The sequence below is a fragment of the Neoarius graeffei genome, chromosome 12 (genome assembly GCF_027579695.1).
Source record: "Neoarius graeffei isolate fNeoGra1 chromosome 12, fNeoGra1.pri, whole genome shotgun sequence".
Taxonomy (NCBI): Eukaryota; Metazoa; Chordata; class Actinopteri; order Siluriformes; family Ariidae; genus Neoarius; species Neoarius graeffei.
The window spans coordinates 44,407,818-44,425,733 of NC_083580.1; the positions used below are offsets into that span (position 1 = coordinate 44,407,818).

A 17,916-nucleotide genomic window follows, 5' to 3' on the forward strand; every position below is an offset into this window, starting at 1 on the left:
GAATCCTGATCATTATATAGAATATTTTTTCTAGATTAACTGCAGACATGGCTAATTTTGTGGGTGGAACATGGTCCACTGAGGAATAGCCTTTGAGCATTTGCATTTCTTATCTCTAGATCAGCAGCATATTTTCAAGTGCGTGTGCACACACAGTGTGTGTGTGTGTGTGTGTGTGTGTGTGTGTGTGTGTGTGTGTGTGTGTGTGTGTGTGTGTGAAGTAGAAAAGGAGAAATACTTTCAGTGAGTGACTACAGACGGTACATGGTGGAGACACAGAAACTTGTCTTCTATGTGACCAGGATGCCTTCATACACTGTAACTATTGCCACGGGCAGTCAGTGGTTTGCTGGCACTGATGACTATATCTACCTGACACTGGTGGGGACGGAGTGCTGCAGTGAGAAAACACTTCTGGATAAACCACTGTATAATGATTTTGAACGAAGAGCGGTAAGATGTCTGTCATCAATTTCAACATTTTTTTCAGTGATTGCAGAAAAACTCTTAACAGTAACTTGAACATTCAGCAGGCTGCATGAGAAGTAATGAAGAATAAAATGAACATGGGCCAGGAAGAGAACAGAATAAGAAGACATACAGTGGTGCTTGAAAGTTTGTGAACCCTTTAGAATTTTCTCTATTTCTGCATAAATAGGAACTAAAACATCATCAGATTTTCACACAAGTCCTAAAAGTAGGGAAAGAGAACCCAGTTAAACAAATGAGACAAAAATATTATACTTGGTCATTTATTTATTGAGGAAAATGATCCAATATTACATATCTGTGAGTGGCAAAAGTATGTGAACCTCTAGGATTAGCAGTTAATTTGAAGGTGAAATTAGAGTCAGGTGTTTTCAATCAATGGGATGACAATCAGGTGTGAGTGGGCACCCTGTTTTATTTAAAGAACAGGGATCTATCAAAGTCTGATCTTCACAACACATGTTTGTGGAAGTGCATCATGGCATGAACAAAGGAGATTTCTGAGGACCTCAGGAAAAGCGTTGTTGATGCTCATCAGGCTGGAAAAGGTTACAAAACCATCTCTAAAGAGTTTGGACTCCACCAATCCACAGTCAGACAGATTGTGTACAAACGGAGGAAATTCAAGACCATTGTTACCCTCCCCAGGAGTGGTCGACCAACAAAGATCACTCCAAGAGCAAGGTGTGTAATAGTCGGCGAGGTCACAAAGGACCCCAGGGTAACTTCGAAGCAACTGAAGGCCTCTCTCACATTGGCTAACATTAATGTTTATGAGTCCACCATCAGGAGAACACTGCGCAGCAATGGTGTGCATGGCAGGGTTGCAAGGAGCAAGCCACTGCTCTCCAAAAAGAACATTGCTGCTCGTCTGCAGTTTGCTAAAGATCATGTGGACAAGCCAGAAGGCTATTGGAAAAATGTTTTGTGGATGGATGAGACCAAAATAGAACTTTCAGGTTTAAATGAGAAGCGTTATGTTTGGAGAAAGGAAAACACTGCATTCCAGCATAAGAACCTTATCCCATCTGTGAAACATGGTGGTGGTAGTATCATGGTTTGGGCCTGTTTTGCTGCATCTGGGCCAGGCTGGCTTGCCATCATTGATGGAACAATGAATTCTGAATTATACCAGCGAATTCTAAAGGAAAATGTCAGGACATCTGTCCATGAACTGAATCTCAAGAGAAGGTGGGTCATGCAGCAAGACAACGACTCTAAGCACACAAGTCGTTCTACCAAAGAATGGTTAAAGAAGAATAAAGTTAATGTTTTGGAATGGCCAAGTCAAAGTCCTGACCTTAATCCAATAGAAATGTTGTGGAAGGACCTGAAGCGAGCAGTTCATGTGAGGAAACCCACCAACATCCCAGAGTTGAAGCTGTTCTGTACGGAGGAATGGGCTAAAATTCCTCCAAGCCGGTGTGCAGGACTGATCAACAGTTACCGCAAACGTTTAGTTGCAGTTATTGCTGCACAAGGGGGTCACACCAGATACTGAAAGCAAAGGGTCACATACTTTTGCCACTCACAGATATGTAACATTGGATCATTTTCCTCAATAAATAAATGATCAAGTGTAATATTTTTGTCTCATTTGTTTAACTGGGTTCTCTTTATCTACTTTTAGGACTTGTGGGAAAATCTGATGATGTTTTAGGCCATATTTATGCAGAAATATAGAAAATTCTAAAGGGTTCACAAATTTTCAAGCACCACTGTAACAAAGACATAGCAATCCTGAAAAGTCCATGCAAATGGACTTGAAACTGTAGACAGATAAATGCAAAATAGACAAGGTAAATAAGGTGAAATAAACACAATGAACAAGATTTAAAAAAAAAGATAAATGCAAAAATAAAGGACTGTAAGCATGAGAGTGGGAGAAGAAAAGTCAGAAGCTTCACTGTGTTGCAGATTTTTTTTCTCCACATCTATTCTCATTCATTCATTCATTCATTATCTCTAGCCGCTTTATCCTTCTACAGGGTCGCAGGCAAGCTGGAGCCTATCCCAGCTGACTACAGGCGAAAGGCGGGGTACACCCTGGACAAGTCGCCAGGTCATCACAGGGCCGACACATAGACACAGACAACCATTCACACTCACACCTACGGTCAATTTAGAGTCACCAGTTAACCTAACCTGCATGTCTTTGGACTGTGGGGGAAACCGGAGCACCCGGAGGAAACCCACGCGGACACGGGGAGAACATGCAAACTCCACACAGAAGGGCCCTCGCCGGCCCCGGGGCTCGAACCCAGGACCTTCTTGCTGTGAGGCGACAGCGCTAACCACTACACCACCGTGCCGCCCCCACATCTAATCTCATTTGTTCTAATTAAAATCTGACCATGTTCATATCACAAAATGATCTTGTTTATTTTGGCGTTACACCCTGTCTACTAGGAGCACTTATGATGGGCCACTTTGGTTTGTTCAGAAAATAAACACAAGCTTTTTTTAAAAAAAAAAAAAGCTTATCTTATAATTTGTCCTGTCTGTCTAATCCCAGGTGAACTCCTATGACATCCAAGTGACAGAGAAGCTTGGAGACATAGAGATTGTGAAGATTGAGAAGAAAAAGTACTGGATGCATGACAACTGGTATTGTAAATACATTACAGTGACGACACCCCATGGAGAGTACATTGAATTCCCCTGTTTTCGTTGGGTAGTGGACGATAAAGAGGTGATACTACGAAATGGCAAAGGTGGGATCCTTTTCTTGTATCTTACATGCAGTATGTGTGGCTTGTTAAATCTTAATATTTTATTGCTTGAAAGACTTGTCTGGACAGGATCAGAGAAAACAAAAAAATGATGTGTGCTTTCTCGATGCGTCATCTGCAGCTCGTCTGCCTCAACATGACAAAACCCGATTGGGAAAACAACACAGACGCGAGGAGCTGGAAAACAAACAGAAGACTTTCAGGTTGATCAGAAATTAAGATCTTGACTTATTATATGTGGGACACTGAATACAAAGGATCTGAGCAAAGTAGATTGTTTCTGTTTTATCTGATGTCACGTTTGGCTTTTTTGTTTAGCTCTATAAAGTGAATAATGTCATGCAGCAGATTAAACGATCACTGAATTTCCATGTTTTACAGTGTGTGAATCATTCACTGGAATTTTGTATTTTATATGTACATACGTCCATTCTTTCCTTTCTGTGCACCAGGAAATGTGTGTGGCTGTTTGTTTGTTTGTTTGTTTGTTTGTTTTAAATTCTGTCAGTGCTTAAGTGCAGATATAAATGTCGACGCTTTTTACTGTAGATGGAAGGAATGGCATCCTGGCTTTCCCATGAGCATCGATGCAAAAACCCATAAAGAACTACCACGAGACATCCAGTTTGACAGTGAAAAAGGGGTGGATTTCGCCCTCAACTACAGCAAAGCGTGAGTTCTGTGCTATAATTCCTAGTTACAAATTGACCACCCACTGGTATGAAGGTACATTCCTGGATTCTCCAACAGACACTCATTGTACTGTTCAGAAGAACATTTGCATGTTGTTTTTCTAGCCGGAACACAGACAGTATATCACTATCGCATGTATGTTTGTGTTTCTTGTAACTTGCAGTTGTTTCCTGGACTTCTCATTCGGTACATTTTTATCTTTACACAGTGTTCTCTAAAAATGACTTTTAAAACCAGAAGCTTTTTAACATACGTTAATAACGCTAATAAAATATAGGTATATGTATCTTGTAAATATTTTGGTAATCTGACATTAATCAATGATTAATACGTTTCTTTAAATCCTGATAGTAAAAATATAATCAATTCAACAGAAAGTGGACACAATCTAATCTCACATTTTGCTTTAGAAAACAGAAAGCTAAACAAACTTGATGTTAATCTTTTTCCAGCCATTGCTATTATATTCGGTGTTACAGATATATGCAACAATACAACCCCGATTCCAAAAAAGTTGGGACAAAGTACAAATTGTAACTAAAAACGGAATGCAATAATTTACAAATCTCAAAAATTGATATTGTATTCACAATAGAACATAGACAACATTTCAAATGTCGAAAGTGAGACATTTTGAAATTTCATGCCAAATATTGGCTCATTTGAAATTTCATGACAGCAACACATCTCAAAAAAGTTGGGACAGGGGCGATAAGAGGCTGGAAAAGTTAAAGGTACAAAAAAGGAACAGCTGAAGGACCAAATTGCAACTCATTAGGTCAATTGGCAATAGGTCATAACATGACTGGGTATAAAAAGAGCATCTTGGCGTGGCAGCGGCTCTCAGAAGTAAAGATGGGAAGAGGATCACCAATCCCCCTAATTCTGTGCCGACAAATAGTGGAGCAATATCAGAAAGGAGTTAGACAGTGTAAAATTGCAAAGAGTTTGAACATATCATCATCTACAGTGCATAATATCATCAAAAGATTCAGAGAATCTGGAAGAATCTCTGTGCGTAAGGGTCAAGGCCAGAAAACCATACTGGGTGCCCGTGATCTTCGGGCCCTTAGACGGCACTGCATCACATACAGGCACGCTTCTGTATTGGAAATCACAAAATGGGCTCAGGAATATTTCCAGAGAACATTATCTGTGAACAAAATTCACTGTGCCATCCTCCGTTGCCAGCTAAAACTCTATAGTTCAAAGAAGAAGCCGTATCTAAACATGATCCAGAAGCGCAGATGTCTTCTCTGGGCCAAGGCTTATTTAAAATGGACTGTGGCAAAGTGGAAAACTGTTCTGTGGTCAGACGAATCAAAATTTGAAGTTCTTTATGGAAATCAGGGACGCCGTGTCATTCGGACTAAAGAGGAGAAGGACGACCCAAGTTGTTATCAGCGCTCAGTTCAGAAGCCTGCATCTCTGATGGTATGGGGTTGCATTAGTGCGTGTGGCATGGGCACCTTACACATCTGGAAAGACACCATCAATGCTGAAAGGTATATCCAGGCTCTAGAGCAACATATGCTCCCATCCAGACGACGTCTCTTTCAGGGAAGACCTTGCATTTTCCAACATGACAATGCCAAACCACATACTGCATCAATTACAGCATCATGGCTGCGTAGAAGAAGGGCCCAGGTACTGAACTGGCCAGCCTGCAGTCCAGATCTTTCACCCATAGAAAACATTTGGCGCATCATAAAATGGAAGATACAACAAAAAAGACCTAAGACAGTTGAGCAACTAGAATCCTACATTAGACAAGAATGGGTTAACATTCCTATCCCTAAACTTGAGCAACTTGTCTCCTCAGTCCCCAGATGTTTACAGACTGTTGTAAAGAGAAAAGGGGATGTCTCACAGTGGTAAACATGGCCTTGTCCCAACTTTGAGATGTGTTGTTGTCATGAAATTTAAAATCACCTAATTTTTCTCTTTAAATGATACATTTTCTCAGTTTAAACATTTGATATGTCATCTATGTTCTATTCTGAATAAAATATAGAATTTTGAAACTTCCACATCATTGCATTCTGTTTTTATTTACAATTTGTACTTTGTCCCAACTTTTTTGCAATCGGGGTTGTATTAAAACCAGCTGTTCTTCTTCTTTTAGGATAGAGAACCTCTATGTTAATCAGTTTATGCACATGTTCCAGTCTTCCTGGGGAGATTTTGCAGATTTTGAGCGGATATTCATTAGGATCAAGAACACAATATCAGGTTATGGCTCATTTTCTTATCTGAAAGTTTAGACTGTTTGATTCTCATCCAATATTAAGACTTGAGAGAAACAATACATAGTAGACAGTTTATTTCTACACAGTACATGAAGATGTAACTAAGTAATCGTCAGTTTAGTTTTGCTATCTTTTATAAGAACCATGAGAAATTGAAAACAATGTTTGACATATTCAGACTTTGGTCATGTTTTCTTTTGGACAGAGTATGTGATGCAGCACTGGAAAGAAGACTTTATGTTTGGATATCAATTCTTAAATGGCTGCAATCCTGTGATGATCCAGAAGTGTAGAGAAATACCAGAAAAGTTTCCAGTCACACATGAAATGGTGAAAGACTGCTTGGAAAGAGATCTCACTCTGGAAGACGAGCTTAAGGTAACTAACCACTGACACGGACAGTGAACGCTAATGCAACCTATCTTTAATCTGCAATTGTGTGGTGTGTTTTTTTTTTTTTGTGGTTTGCAGGCAGGAAACTTGTTCATAGCAGATTATGAAGTGATGGAAGACATCACACCTAATGCTACAGATCCTTGCACCCTGCAATATTTAGCTGCACCCATTTGCTTGCTGTACAAGAACAGTCAGGACAAAATTTTGCCAATTGCCATACAGGTATATAGCTATACTTTCAATAGTACCTGCAAATATCATTGTCTTGGACAATCCCATTTCAAATACATTATAAATGTTCTCCTAGTGCAGACAAAAACTTGCTGAGATGCAGCAAAGAGATAATAACTCTAGGTTTGAACCTAGCGGCCCACTGGGGCCTCTGTGTGTGGAGTTTGCATGTTCTCCTCATGCCTGAACGGGTTTCCTCTGGATGCTCCAGTTTCCTCCAACAGTCCAAAGACACGCAGATTACATCAACTGGCTACTCTACATTGCCCACTGGGTGTGAATGTGAGTGTGAATGATTGTTCGTCTCTCTGTTAGGCCTGCGATGGATTCGCGGCCTCTCGCACAAAGTCAGTTGGGATTGGCTCCAGCTTCCCATTGGATGGATGTACTGTAGCAAAGTAACTAAGATTCACAAGATTTTAATGTTCACTCAAAGAAAACCTTCTTTAACGCACCAAAAACAATGTCACAAAACACCACCAACCGAAAAAAATAAAGTACCTTCTTAGTTGACATGTTTAAATATGGGGGCGGCGCGGTGGTGTAGTGGTTAGCACTGTCGCCTCACAGCAAGAAGGTTCTGGGTTTGAGCCCGGTGGCCAATGGGGGCCTTTTTGTGTAGAGTTTGCATGTTCTCCCCGTGTCCGCGTGGGTTTCCTCCGGGTGCTCCGGTTTCCCCCACAGTCCAAAGACATGCAGGTTAGGTTAACTGGTGACTCTATGGCTACGTTCACACTGCAGGCTGAAGTGACTCAAATCCGATCTTTTCGCCCATATGTGACCTGTATCCGATCTTTTATTGACAATATGAACGACACAGATCCGATTTTTTCAAATCCGACCCAGGCCGTTTGGATATGTGGTGCTAATTCCGATTCCTATCCGCTCTTTTCATATGTGACTTCAGTCTGAACCGCCAGGTCGCATTCATCCGACTTACACGTCATCAACAAGCCACAAACGTCACTATTCTGCGCTGAAGTAGGCGGCGGGTCTCTCAAAAAAGTTACAACAACATGGCGCATAATCACGGGCGCAGATAGAGGGTGGGACGAGTCATATTTAAATTCACCTCATTCGGTCCCCCCTACTTATAGGGAGGAAAAAACGTCTATGCTGTCTTTCTTTGCATAAGGCAAACCTCACGGAAAAATCAAAAGACTAATTACCATTTGGTTTATTGAGGTGCACAGCAGTGTATACATATAGTTGCAACAACTCACATAAAACAAAACAAAGACTGATATTCGGTTGGTTGAGCTGCGCAGACTGCACAGGTTGCGAGCTCGAGCTTGGTTGCTATGGTTACTAACAACAAGTTTGACAGGCATGTTGGGGTTGGTTTGCTGGCAGCTTTGTCCCCCCCCAGTTCAAAAAACGTATCTGCGCCCCTGCGCATGACATCAATGCGAGGGACGCTTCAGGCTGTGAAGGTTCTGAATCTTCTCAATGGAAGGACGCAGAGGTTAGGGAGCTGATTTCCATTTGGGGGGATGCAGCTATTCAAGCTAGATTGGATGAGTCATACCGCAACCGGGCGGTTTTACTTCCGTAAACACTGGCCATGCTCACTGCGTGTGACGTCGTCGTATCCTGCAATGCGCATGCGGAACACTTTTAGGTCGCTTTTCGTTCATACTGAGGATCACATACAAGTCGCATATATTTGTTAATGTGAACGACCTCACAAAAAAATCGGAATTGAGCATTAAGCCTTGCAGTGTGAACGTAGTGTAAATTGACCGTAGGTGTGAATGTGAGTGTGAATGGTTGTTTGTCTCTGTGTGTCGGCCCTGTGATGACCTGGCGACTTGTCCAGGGTGTACCCCGCCTCTCGCCCATAGTCAGCTGGGATAGGCTCCAGCTTGCCTGCGACCCTGTAGAACAGGATAAGCGGTTATGGATAATGGATGGATAGATGTTTAAATATGGGTTTCATTGGAATTTCTCCTGTTTCCTCCTACATCATAAAAACTTTTCAGTAGGTGGATTCGACACTCTAAATTGCCCCAGGTATGAATGAATGTATTATGCTCTGTGATAGTTGGTTTATTGTCTTGCATCCTGTGTTCCAGTGTTGTTTTGAATACTACAGTATGTTTACTGATTTGTAGTGTGTGACATCTGTATTTGTCAGTTTGTATTGTTTGTGTTTTATTCGTGTAACAATGTTTGCTGCTCTCTTGGCCAGGTCACTCTTGAAAAAGATATTTTTCATCTCCAGGAGACTTTACCTGGTTAAATAAAGGATATGACAGGATATATGACAGTTCCCAGAATAGGCTCCTAATCAACCACAACCAGGATAAATAAATGATCGATGAATAAATGATTGAAAAACGATGATACAGAAGTACTTCCTGGGTTTTGTGGATGATTGAGTCCCCTCACTGTTCAATTCTGGAGCACTGAATATGTAATATCAAATGCCCAGACCACATCCACAACCAAAATTCCAAACTATTGTGTCCTTTTCTATGGCTGATCGTTTTACTGCAGTGAACCAAACCTGTCCCATAGTTCTGTTTAAGACATATTCCTGCTAGTATTGTCATTTTAACTTGCAGACTGTGATGACATGGAAATAACATACAGTATTTCTATGTGTATTAAAAGCTGAGTCAAACCCCAGGAGAAGACAGCCCCATTTTTTTGCCGAGTGATGATGAGTGTGACTGGCTGCTGGCCAAGAGCTGGGTGAAATCATCAGACTTTAATGTGCACCAGACAGTGACGCATCTCCTGAAGACCCATCTGATATCAGAGGTTTTTGCCATTGCTATGTTCCGACAGTTGCCTGCTGTTCATCCAGTTTACAAGGTGTGCCATTGAAGCAAAACTAATACATACATCAGCAAGCATGAAATAGCCTTATCAGAGTACATAAATGGTGCAAAGTTCTTGAAGACATTTTTGTAAGACATGTTTTTAATTTCCAGTTGCTTATACCACATATTCGTTTCACAATTGCCATCAATACGAAAGCACGCGAGCAACTTATCTGCGAATGTGGACTCTTTGACAAGGTATTCTTTGACAACAGTACTACACTTTTACACCACACCAAAAACAAGCAATTCTTCCTTGGATCCTGTGGTGGCTTTAGGAACCACGCTGACCTTAACTGTGTGTGTGTGTGTGTGTACTTGCAGGCTAATGTCACAGGTGGAGGTGGCCATGTAGAGCTCGTTCAGAAAGCCATGAAAACTTTCACCTATAAGTCCTTGTGCTTTCCAGAGTCCATAAAGGCTCGAGGCATGGACAGCAAGGAGGAAATACCCTACTACTACTACAGAGATGATGGCATCAGAGTGTGGGAGATAATCAAAAGGTAATCAGGGAAGTTCCCAGAATATACATATAAAAGCTACTAAAGTGTTCATTTTTGCAAAAGAACACAGCAAGACTTCATATTCAGTGAGAATCTACTCGTCTGTTAAATATTTTATAAAACTTCGGATTACAAACTCATTTTTTGTGCCTTTTGGTAGTTTTGTGGACGACATAGTGCACATATACTATGATGGGGACAAAACAGTGCTGGAGGACGAGGAGATACAGGCATTTGTAAAAGATGTCTGCAGCTTTGGAATGCAGGATTTTGACTATTGTGGTGAGAACAAGTTTTTCACTCACTGTATACTGTTGCCATGTTCTTGAATATTTTTCCTTAAGAATACACATTCCTTATAACCTTGTCCCTTACACTGATCTTTTATTCATTTGGACATGATTTATTAATATAAGCAATGAAATCATGTCAAGTGTGATGGTAATAGATGTACATGTATAATATATAAAATAAAAAAAAGTCAACTTAACTGTGCCTGTGACTATTCCATATGTTCGAGATCTTTCAAAAAAAGTTTTCGAAAGATGTTTCCTGAGTTTCATTAGAAGAGAACTTCCTCTGAGTCACAACCATTCATCCTAAAAAAATGAAGAAGTTAACTGTGTTCTGTGTGTTTGAAAGAAGTGACCAAACACGGTGTCTGAGGATATTTTTATCACTGTCTTTAGAATTTCCAAAATCAGTGCAGAACCGAGAGCAGCTGGTGGAATACCTGACTGTTATAATCTTCACAGCTTCTGCACAACATGCTGCCGTCAACTTTGGACAGGTAGCATCTCTGTGTATCAAGGATAATCAAAAACTAATATCAAGAATACGATATACCAAAACATTGGTTATAAATGATTTTAATAGAATATGGCAATGCAAAATCTTCACCAAATGTTACAACAATTTCAGTATGACTGGTGTTCATGGATCCCAAACTCTCCCTCCACTATGCGGAAGCCCCCACCTACAAAGAAGGGTGAGGTGGATGTAGCATACATCATGAATAGTCTGCCTGACCGTGGTCGATCCTGCTGGCATCTCGGAGCGGTGTGGGCTCTTAGTCAGTTCCAGGACAATGAGGTGAGATCTAAAAAAAACAACAACAACAACAACACGCTTCCTCTCCACATTCACTACTGTAATACAGTTTTACTGACACTTGTGGGTGTGTGTCGTTCTAGTTGTTCTTAGGCACGTATCCTGATGAACACTTCATTGAGAAACCGGTAAAGAAAGCCATGGAGACTTTCCAGGGAAAGCTGGATGAGCTTTCCAAAGCCATCAAAAATCGCAATGAAGGGAAGAATCTCCCCTACTACTACCTGTCTCCAGACAGAATCCCAAACAGTGTGGCTGTCTGAGCCTGCATACCTGCATACCATTTACATCAGACGGCTTATTTTTCCACAGATTCTTCATTTTAAAAACATATAATGCATTTTATATTTTATATAACATCTCTAATACAATTATGATTTTCCATCTACAGTGGTGCTTGAAAGTTTGTGAACCCTTTAGAATTTTCTATATTTCTGCATAAATATGACCTAAAACATCATCAGATTTTCACACAAGTCCTAAAAGTTGATAAAGAGCACCCAGTTAAACAAATGAGACAAAAATATTATACTTGGTCATTTATTTATTGAGGAAAATGAAACAATATTACACATCTGTGAGTGGCAAAAGCATGTGAACCTTTGCTTTCAGTATCTGGTGTGACCCCCTTGTGCAGCAGTAACTGCAACTAAACGTTTGCGGTAACTGTTGATCAGTCCTGCACACTGGCTTGGAGGAATTTTAGCCCATTCCTCCATACAGAACAGCTTCAACTCTGGGATGTTGGTGGGTTTCCTCACATGAACTGCTCGCTTCAGGTCCTTCCACAACATTTCTATTGGATTACGGTCAGGACTTTGACTTGGCCATTCCAAAACATTAACTTTATCCCTCTTTAACCATTCTTTGGTAGAACGACTTGTGTGCTTAGGGTTGCTGTCTTGCTGCATGATCCACCTTCTCTTGAGATTCAGTTCATGGACAGATGTCCTGACATTTTCCTTTAGAATTCGCTGGTATAATTCAGAATTCATTGTTCCATCAATGATGGCAAGCCGTCCTGGCCCAGATGCAGTAAAACAGGCCCAAACCATGATACTGCCACCACCATGTTTCACAGATGGGATAAGGTTCTGATGCTGGAATGCAGTGCTTTCCTTTCTCCAAACATAACACTTCTCATTTAAACCAAAAAGTTCTATTCTGGTCTCATCCGTCCACAAAACATTTTTCCAATAACCTTCTGGCTTGTCCACGTGATCGTTTACAAACTGCAGACGAGCAGCAATGTTCTTTTTGGAGAGCAGTGGCTTTCTCCTTGCAACCCTGCCATGCACACCATTGTTGTTCAATGTTCTCCTGATGGTGGACTCATGAACCTTAACATTAGCCAATGTGAGAGAGGCCTTCAGTTGCTTAGAAGTTACCCTGGAGTCTTTTGTGACCTCGATGACTATTACACACCTTGCTCTTGGAGTGATCTTTGTTGGTCGACCACTCCTGGGGAGGGTAACAATGGTCTTGTATTTCCTCCATTTGTACACAATCTGTCTGACTGTGGATTGGTGGAGTCCAAACTCTTTAGAGATGGTTCTGTAACCTTTTCCAGCCTGATGTGCATCAACAACGCTTTTTCTGAGGTCCTCAGAAATCTCCTTTGTTTGTGCCATGATACACTTCCACAAACACGTGTTGTGAAGATCAGACTTTGATAGATCCCTGTTCTTTAAATAAAACAGGGTGCCCACTCACACCTGATTGTCATCCCATTGATTGAAAACACCTGACTCTAATTTCACCTTTAAATTTACTGCTAATCCTAGAGGTTCACATACTTTTGCCACTCACAGATATGTAATATTGGATCATTTTCCTCAATAAATAAATGACCAAGTATAATATTTTTGTCTCATTTGTTTAACTGGGTTCTCTTTATCTACTTTTAGGACTTGTGTGAAAATCTGATGATGTTTTAGGTCATATTTATGCAGAAATATAGAAAATTCTAAAGGGTTCACAAACTTTCAAGCACCACTGTAACTATGCTACAAAAGAAGTAGACCTCGCTTATAGATGTGTATAGACATGATTTTAGAACAGTGTATTATTGTAAGTTCATGCCACAGGTGAAATTCTTAACAATTTTATAAATTATCCTGTGTTAGTGTTTAGTTTTTATTTGTGGGTGCTGGAAATCAAATAGTCAAAAAGGTCTCAAAATATATAGCTTACAATTTGAGTTAGTCAAGTCAGTTTATTTGTATTGTGCTTTTAACAACAGACAGGGCCGTTGACAGCTTTGGCTGGGCCCGGGACAAAATAATCTGAGAGGCCCCCCCACACACACACACATACGCGCGCACGCACATCGCCACACAGCAACCACCCACACCCAACCCCTCTTTTCACAGTCTCCATTCACTCCAACCCTTAAATAACAGGTATTCCAAGCCCATTATAACAGTCAACCATTTTATTTCAACATTTCAACATATTTACAGTTTGAACATTTCCTTAGTCTGCAACTATTCAGGTGCGAAATGCAATGTGCCGGACTTTTGCTGTGGCAAAGTCGTCAATAAGGTCATTGAAGTCCAGCTTCTTTGCAAGTTCGCGCTCTATAGAGAGCATAGCCAGCCCACTGAGCCTCTCCTGTGACATGTTTGAGCGCAGGTAGTTGATAAACCAAAATGATTGTTTACGGGATGGAACTGGGCCTCAATGAGAACGGAGTCATGGCTTTCCCAAAACCTGAACATAGAAGCATCACGGACTGGCCATTGGGAGTAGCGGGAGTTTTCCCGGTGGGCCGGTGGTTCAGCGTGGGCCGGCGGATTAAAAAAAAAAAAAAAACAGTTGCGCGCTGGCCTTTAATATGATAAGCAATGTTAACAGTTTCTTTAAGAAACTGTTCGTTACATTAAACACTCGTTACATTAAACACTGTGTTGCATATATCTCAATGAAGCAAAGAATAGCACATTGGCCTGCAATTATATCCAAATGTTTTAGGCACGCTTGCTGAGCTGCGCTGAGCTGGACTCCAGTTAGCTGAAAGCCCGTGGAACGCTGCCTCTTGCTAATTAAACCTTATTTTGTTGGAAATCATCCCGTATAGATACGACGGCATGTGAAATTGCCAGCTAGATAGAGTTTAATGTAACGAATGGGCTATAAATGGGGTGTTTTGAGGTTAGTCTTTTGCAAAACATTAAACTTTCGCTTAGACTGGATACTCTTCAAACAATTCCCTTGCTCAAGTGAAAAATGATAGGCCTGTATGAAAAGCGCAATTAATGAAAGTAGCCTAATAAGCCCTAAATGAATAAAACAACCTCTGTTTTATTGTTGTTGCTTACATGTTAAGATTTTGAAATCTTCTCGGTCCAGTTCTATATCCAGGGAATGTTGTAATCCTTTTGGTTTATCCGTAATAAATGTGTCAGCCCCCAGGTCAGATAGGCTAATGTTACATGGTTGGGAGGGTGTCAATTTTTTTTGTAACATTCTAAATCGAGTACGGAAAGGACGTTTATGAAAAACAAGACAAAAAAATACACTGAAAAACTCACTGTACACATCACTAGTGGCACACACGGACTGGCCATCGGGAGTAGCGGGAGTTTTCCCGGTGGGCCGGTGGTTCAGTGTGGGCCGGCGGAGAAAAAAAAAAAAAACAGTTGCGCGCTGGCCTTTAATATGATAAGCAATGTTAACAGTTTCTTAAAGAAACTGTTAACATCTCATCTCATCTCAGATTATTTTGTCCCGGGCCCAGCCAAAGCTGTCAACGGCCCTGACTACCGATATTTGTTTTTTAGCAGTTGGTAGGTGTGTTAGCTGCCAGGATGCCCAATGCAGGAGTAGTGTGTGGCCAGGTGATCCACTGGCCCTGGAGGGGTGGGGGAACAGAGGTACAGTTAATGGGGCATTCAGCAGGAACATGATATGGCAAAGTCTGAGCATGTTCTTGGTCTATCTCCCAAGTCAGGGCTTTCACAAAGCAGATTGGAGGGATAATGGGTTCTGGATCCTGAAACGAAGCTATAGATGGATAGATATGGGACAGAGAGTCAGCTTTTGTTTTCTTAGAGACAGGCCTGTAGGTTATGGTGAACTGAAAACATGTGAAGAAGAGGGCCCAGCAGTTTTGATGAGGACTCAGTCGTTTAGCAGTCTTCAGATACTCCAGATTTTTGTGATCAGTGAAAATAGTAAATGAATAGGTTACTCCCTCCAGCCAGTGTCACCACTGCTCCAAAAGCAGCCAAAAAGTCCTGGTTACCAGGATCGTAGTTCTGTTCTGTGGGGGTAAGTTTCTTGGAGTAGAAAGCTACAGGATGCAGCTTGGGCTTTTCACCAAAACAGTGAGTAGCACTGCTCCAACTCCAGAATCAGATACATTGACCTCTCAGATGAAAGGCTCAGTGGGATCAGGGTGTTTCAGAATGGGGCAGAAATTAAAGCTGTCTTGAGTTGGGAGAAGGTTCCTTTGGCCTCTTTGTTCCAGTGGAGGTGCTTGGGACACTTTTTGAGCAGGGCTGTGAGTGGAGTGGCAATGGAACTAAATGGAACACTATAATGAATAAAGTTATTTTCCAGTGTAATGTATGTCTTCACCTTTAGAGTGATAATTTAGCACAGCATTAATGTACACACTTTCATCCTTTACACAAAATGCTTAGCATTTAGTAACTGAAAACTAATGGGACCTTTAATTCACCATTTTTTAAATTTATTTTTTGCATATTTTGCATTTGTATGAGGCCTTTAGTTTCACACTATATTCAATGCCAAAGCAAAATTAATTCTTATTATTAGATATTATGAAGATGCATTGCACATGCTGCAACCATAATAGAGATCTTGCAGTCACGTGACCGGAAAGTACACAACCCCCATCTTGTCGGTCAAAAACACCGCTGAATACTGCTGCACTCATGTACAGAATGGATCAATTTCAACCGACGGACTACATGGCTCATTTTTCTAATGAACAGATAACTAGATATATGTCTAAAATAAACGATCTACAGATTTGTGACCCTTATGGCTTTCCGGACGGAGTTTTCACGACCGGATTTTGAACTGCCAGCGGAATACCCGGACGTGTATAATTACCTCATTAACTTTCCCTCGCTGTTCAGTGGTGAAGCACTGCATGCTTATAAATCTCTGGACAGTTCTCTACAGAAATTCAGGATTTGTCAGCGACTCAGATGTGGCATCTTGTAACAAGAATCCTCATTGGATGGGTAAGTCACTTAAGTATTGAGTATAGCACTGACCAGCCGATTATAGAATAGAATAAGGTAATTCCAAATCGTCCGTCTTGTTTACATGGATCTGGCGTTGGAGAGGTAGAGGCTTGGCAGTGGAGATTTGAGTGGCTGTTTTCTGAGCTTAGTCAACAGGCCGGCTCTGCCTGCAGCCTTGCTTCTGCTCCCGGCGCCGCCTCCTTCGCTTTGCTTCCGATAACAATCCATGGAGACCCCGCTGGTCTCGCTGTCTCGTCCGGAATGTTATCTTTTTTTTTTTCTCGTCCGGAATGTTGTGCATGCGATGGAAATCGCTACAAACCATCATTTTCTGCTGGAAACCAATGTCCAGTAAGTCCATACGGTTGTAGTGGATATTGAAGTCCGGTACAGACGAACAACACGCAAAAATACACACAAAAAACATAAAAAACGTGCACAGGTAGGGAGAGCTTGTAGCCACAGCCGTTGTAGTAGAATTGTATATAGTAGGGTTTTCCAGAAGAAAAGGTAGAAGTAAAAGCAGAAGTAGAAGGCGGACTATGGCGTTTGACCGACACGATGGCGTCTGTCACAATCTGGATCGGCTGTGACGTCACATGCAATTGCTCCATAGCAGTCTTATCAGCTCTTATTGTTCAAGCTAGTATTGGCTCACTAATTAGCCCAGGTTGCTTGCTAGATTAGATTTATTTTTGTCAGTAATAACTGATGAAATATTAAATAAAGATTGGTGTAACTGTCAATGAGGAGGTTGTTTGCCTCCACTGTAGCTTTGGAGGCAGAAAATCAAGAGAATTTGAGCTGCTTGAATACATGTAGCCTCAGATAAAGTGGGATGACACATCATGTACCAATGAATGCCCCCAAATACTGTTATTACCTTGCCCATTACGGAGTAAGTGGGGCAAGGTATTGTTTTCGGTCAGGTTTCTTTGGTTTTTTTGGAAACAATATTTCGGAAAAATGCCTGGATCAATCTTCATGAAACTTTCAGGATAGATGGGCATTGGTCTAAAATAGAACATCCAACACTGAGGGTCATCCAGTCAAGGTCACCAAAAAGGTCAAAATCATTTTGTTGTGTCTACTGCCTCATATACAGGTGCTAGCCACTACGCCATCATGCTGTAAGAATGTAAGTGTAATGATCATGCACTGCACATGCACATACATGCGTTCTGATTAAAATGGCTGGTGAGTGCATACAATTTGGTTCACCATTCAAAATCAATGGACTAAAGAAATCGCTTTCAGACAGGTTTATGCTTATTACAAAGGGAAAGTGTGTTCCACTGAGCTCTAGCGCCTGGCCATTTCCGGGAAATAAGAGTTTCGGTCATGGCGACAGCGTGTGTATGTCAGCCTCAGTTCAGAGGTTTCAGTTTCAAAAACTGTTAAAGGTTCAGGCCCGTAGCCAGCATTGTGGAGGGGGGGGATCTTTTTTCCCCCAAAAGTGGACTTCA

General features: G+C 41.2%; 1 protein-coding gene across 2 annotated transcripts in view; it reads left to right on the forward strand.

Annotated features, from left to right (window-relative positions):
* The first annotated feature begins 204 nt into the window (after positions 1-204).
* The window catches only part of LOC132895378 (polyunsaturated fatty acid 5-lipoxygenase-like), a 30,073-nt gene continuing 12,361 nt past the window's right edge, over positions 205-17,916 (forward strand). The window contains exons 1-14 of one of the 2 annotated variants that reach the window (XM_060935924.1): positions 206-453; positions 3,005-3,203; positions 3,343-3,424; positions 3,771-3,893; positions 6,040-6,146; positions 6,369-6,541; positions 6,635-6,781; positions 9,407-9,610; positions 9,730-9,816; positions 9,943-10,121; positions 10,282-10,403; positions 10,811-10,911; positions 11,043-11,213; positions 11,315-11,666. In XM_060935924.1, the coding sequence (XP_060791907.1) occupies positions 265-453; positions 3,005-3,203; positions 3,343-3,424; positions 3,771-3,893; positions 6,040-6,146; positions 6,369-6,541; positions 6,635-6,781; positions 9,407-9,610; positions 9,730-9,816; positions 9,943-10,121; positions 10,282-10,403; positions 10,811-10,911; positions 11,043-11,213; positions 11,315-11,494 (2,064 nt within the window). In that variant the 5' untranslated portion in view covers positions 206-264 and the 3' untranslated portion in view covers positions 11,495-11,666. Of the gene's footprint in view, positions 454-3,004; positions 3,204-3,342; positions 3,425-3,770; positions 3,894-6,039; positions 6,147-6,368; positions 6,542-6,634; positions 6,782-9,406; positions 9,611-9,729; positions 9,817-9,942; positions 10,122-10,281; positions 10,404-10,810; positions 10,912-11,042; positions 11,214-11,314; positions 11,667-17,916 lie in introns of those variants that run through there. The other variant, XM_060935925.1, reaches the window with a different exon arrangement.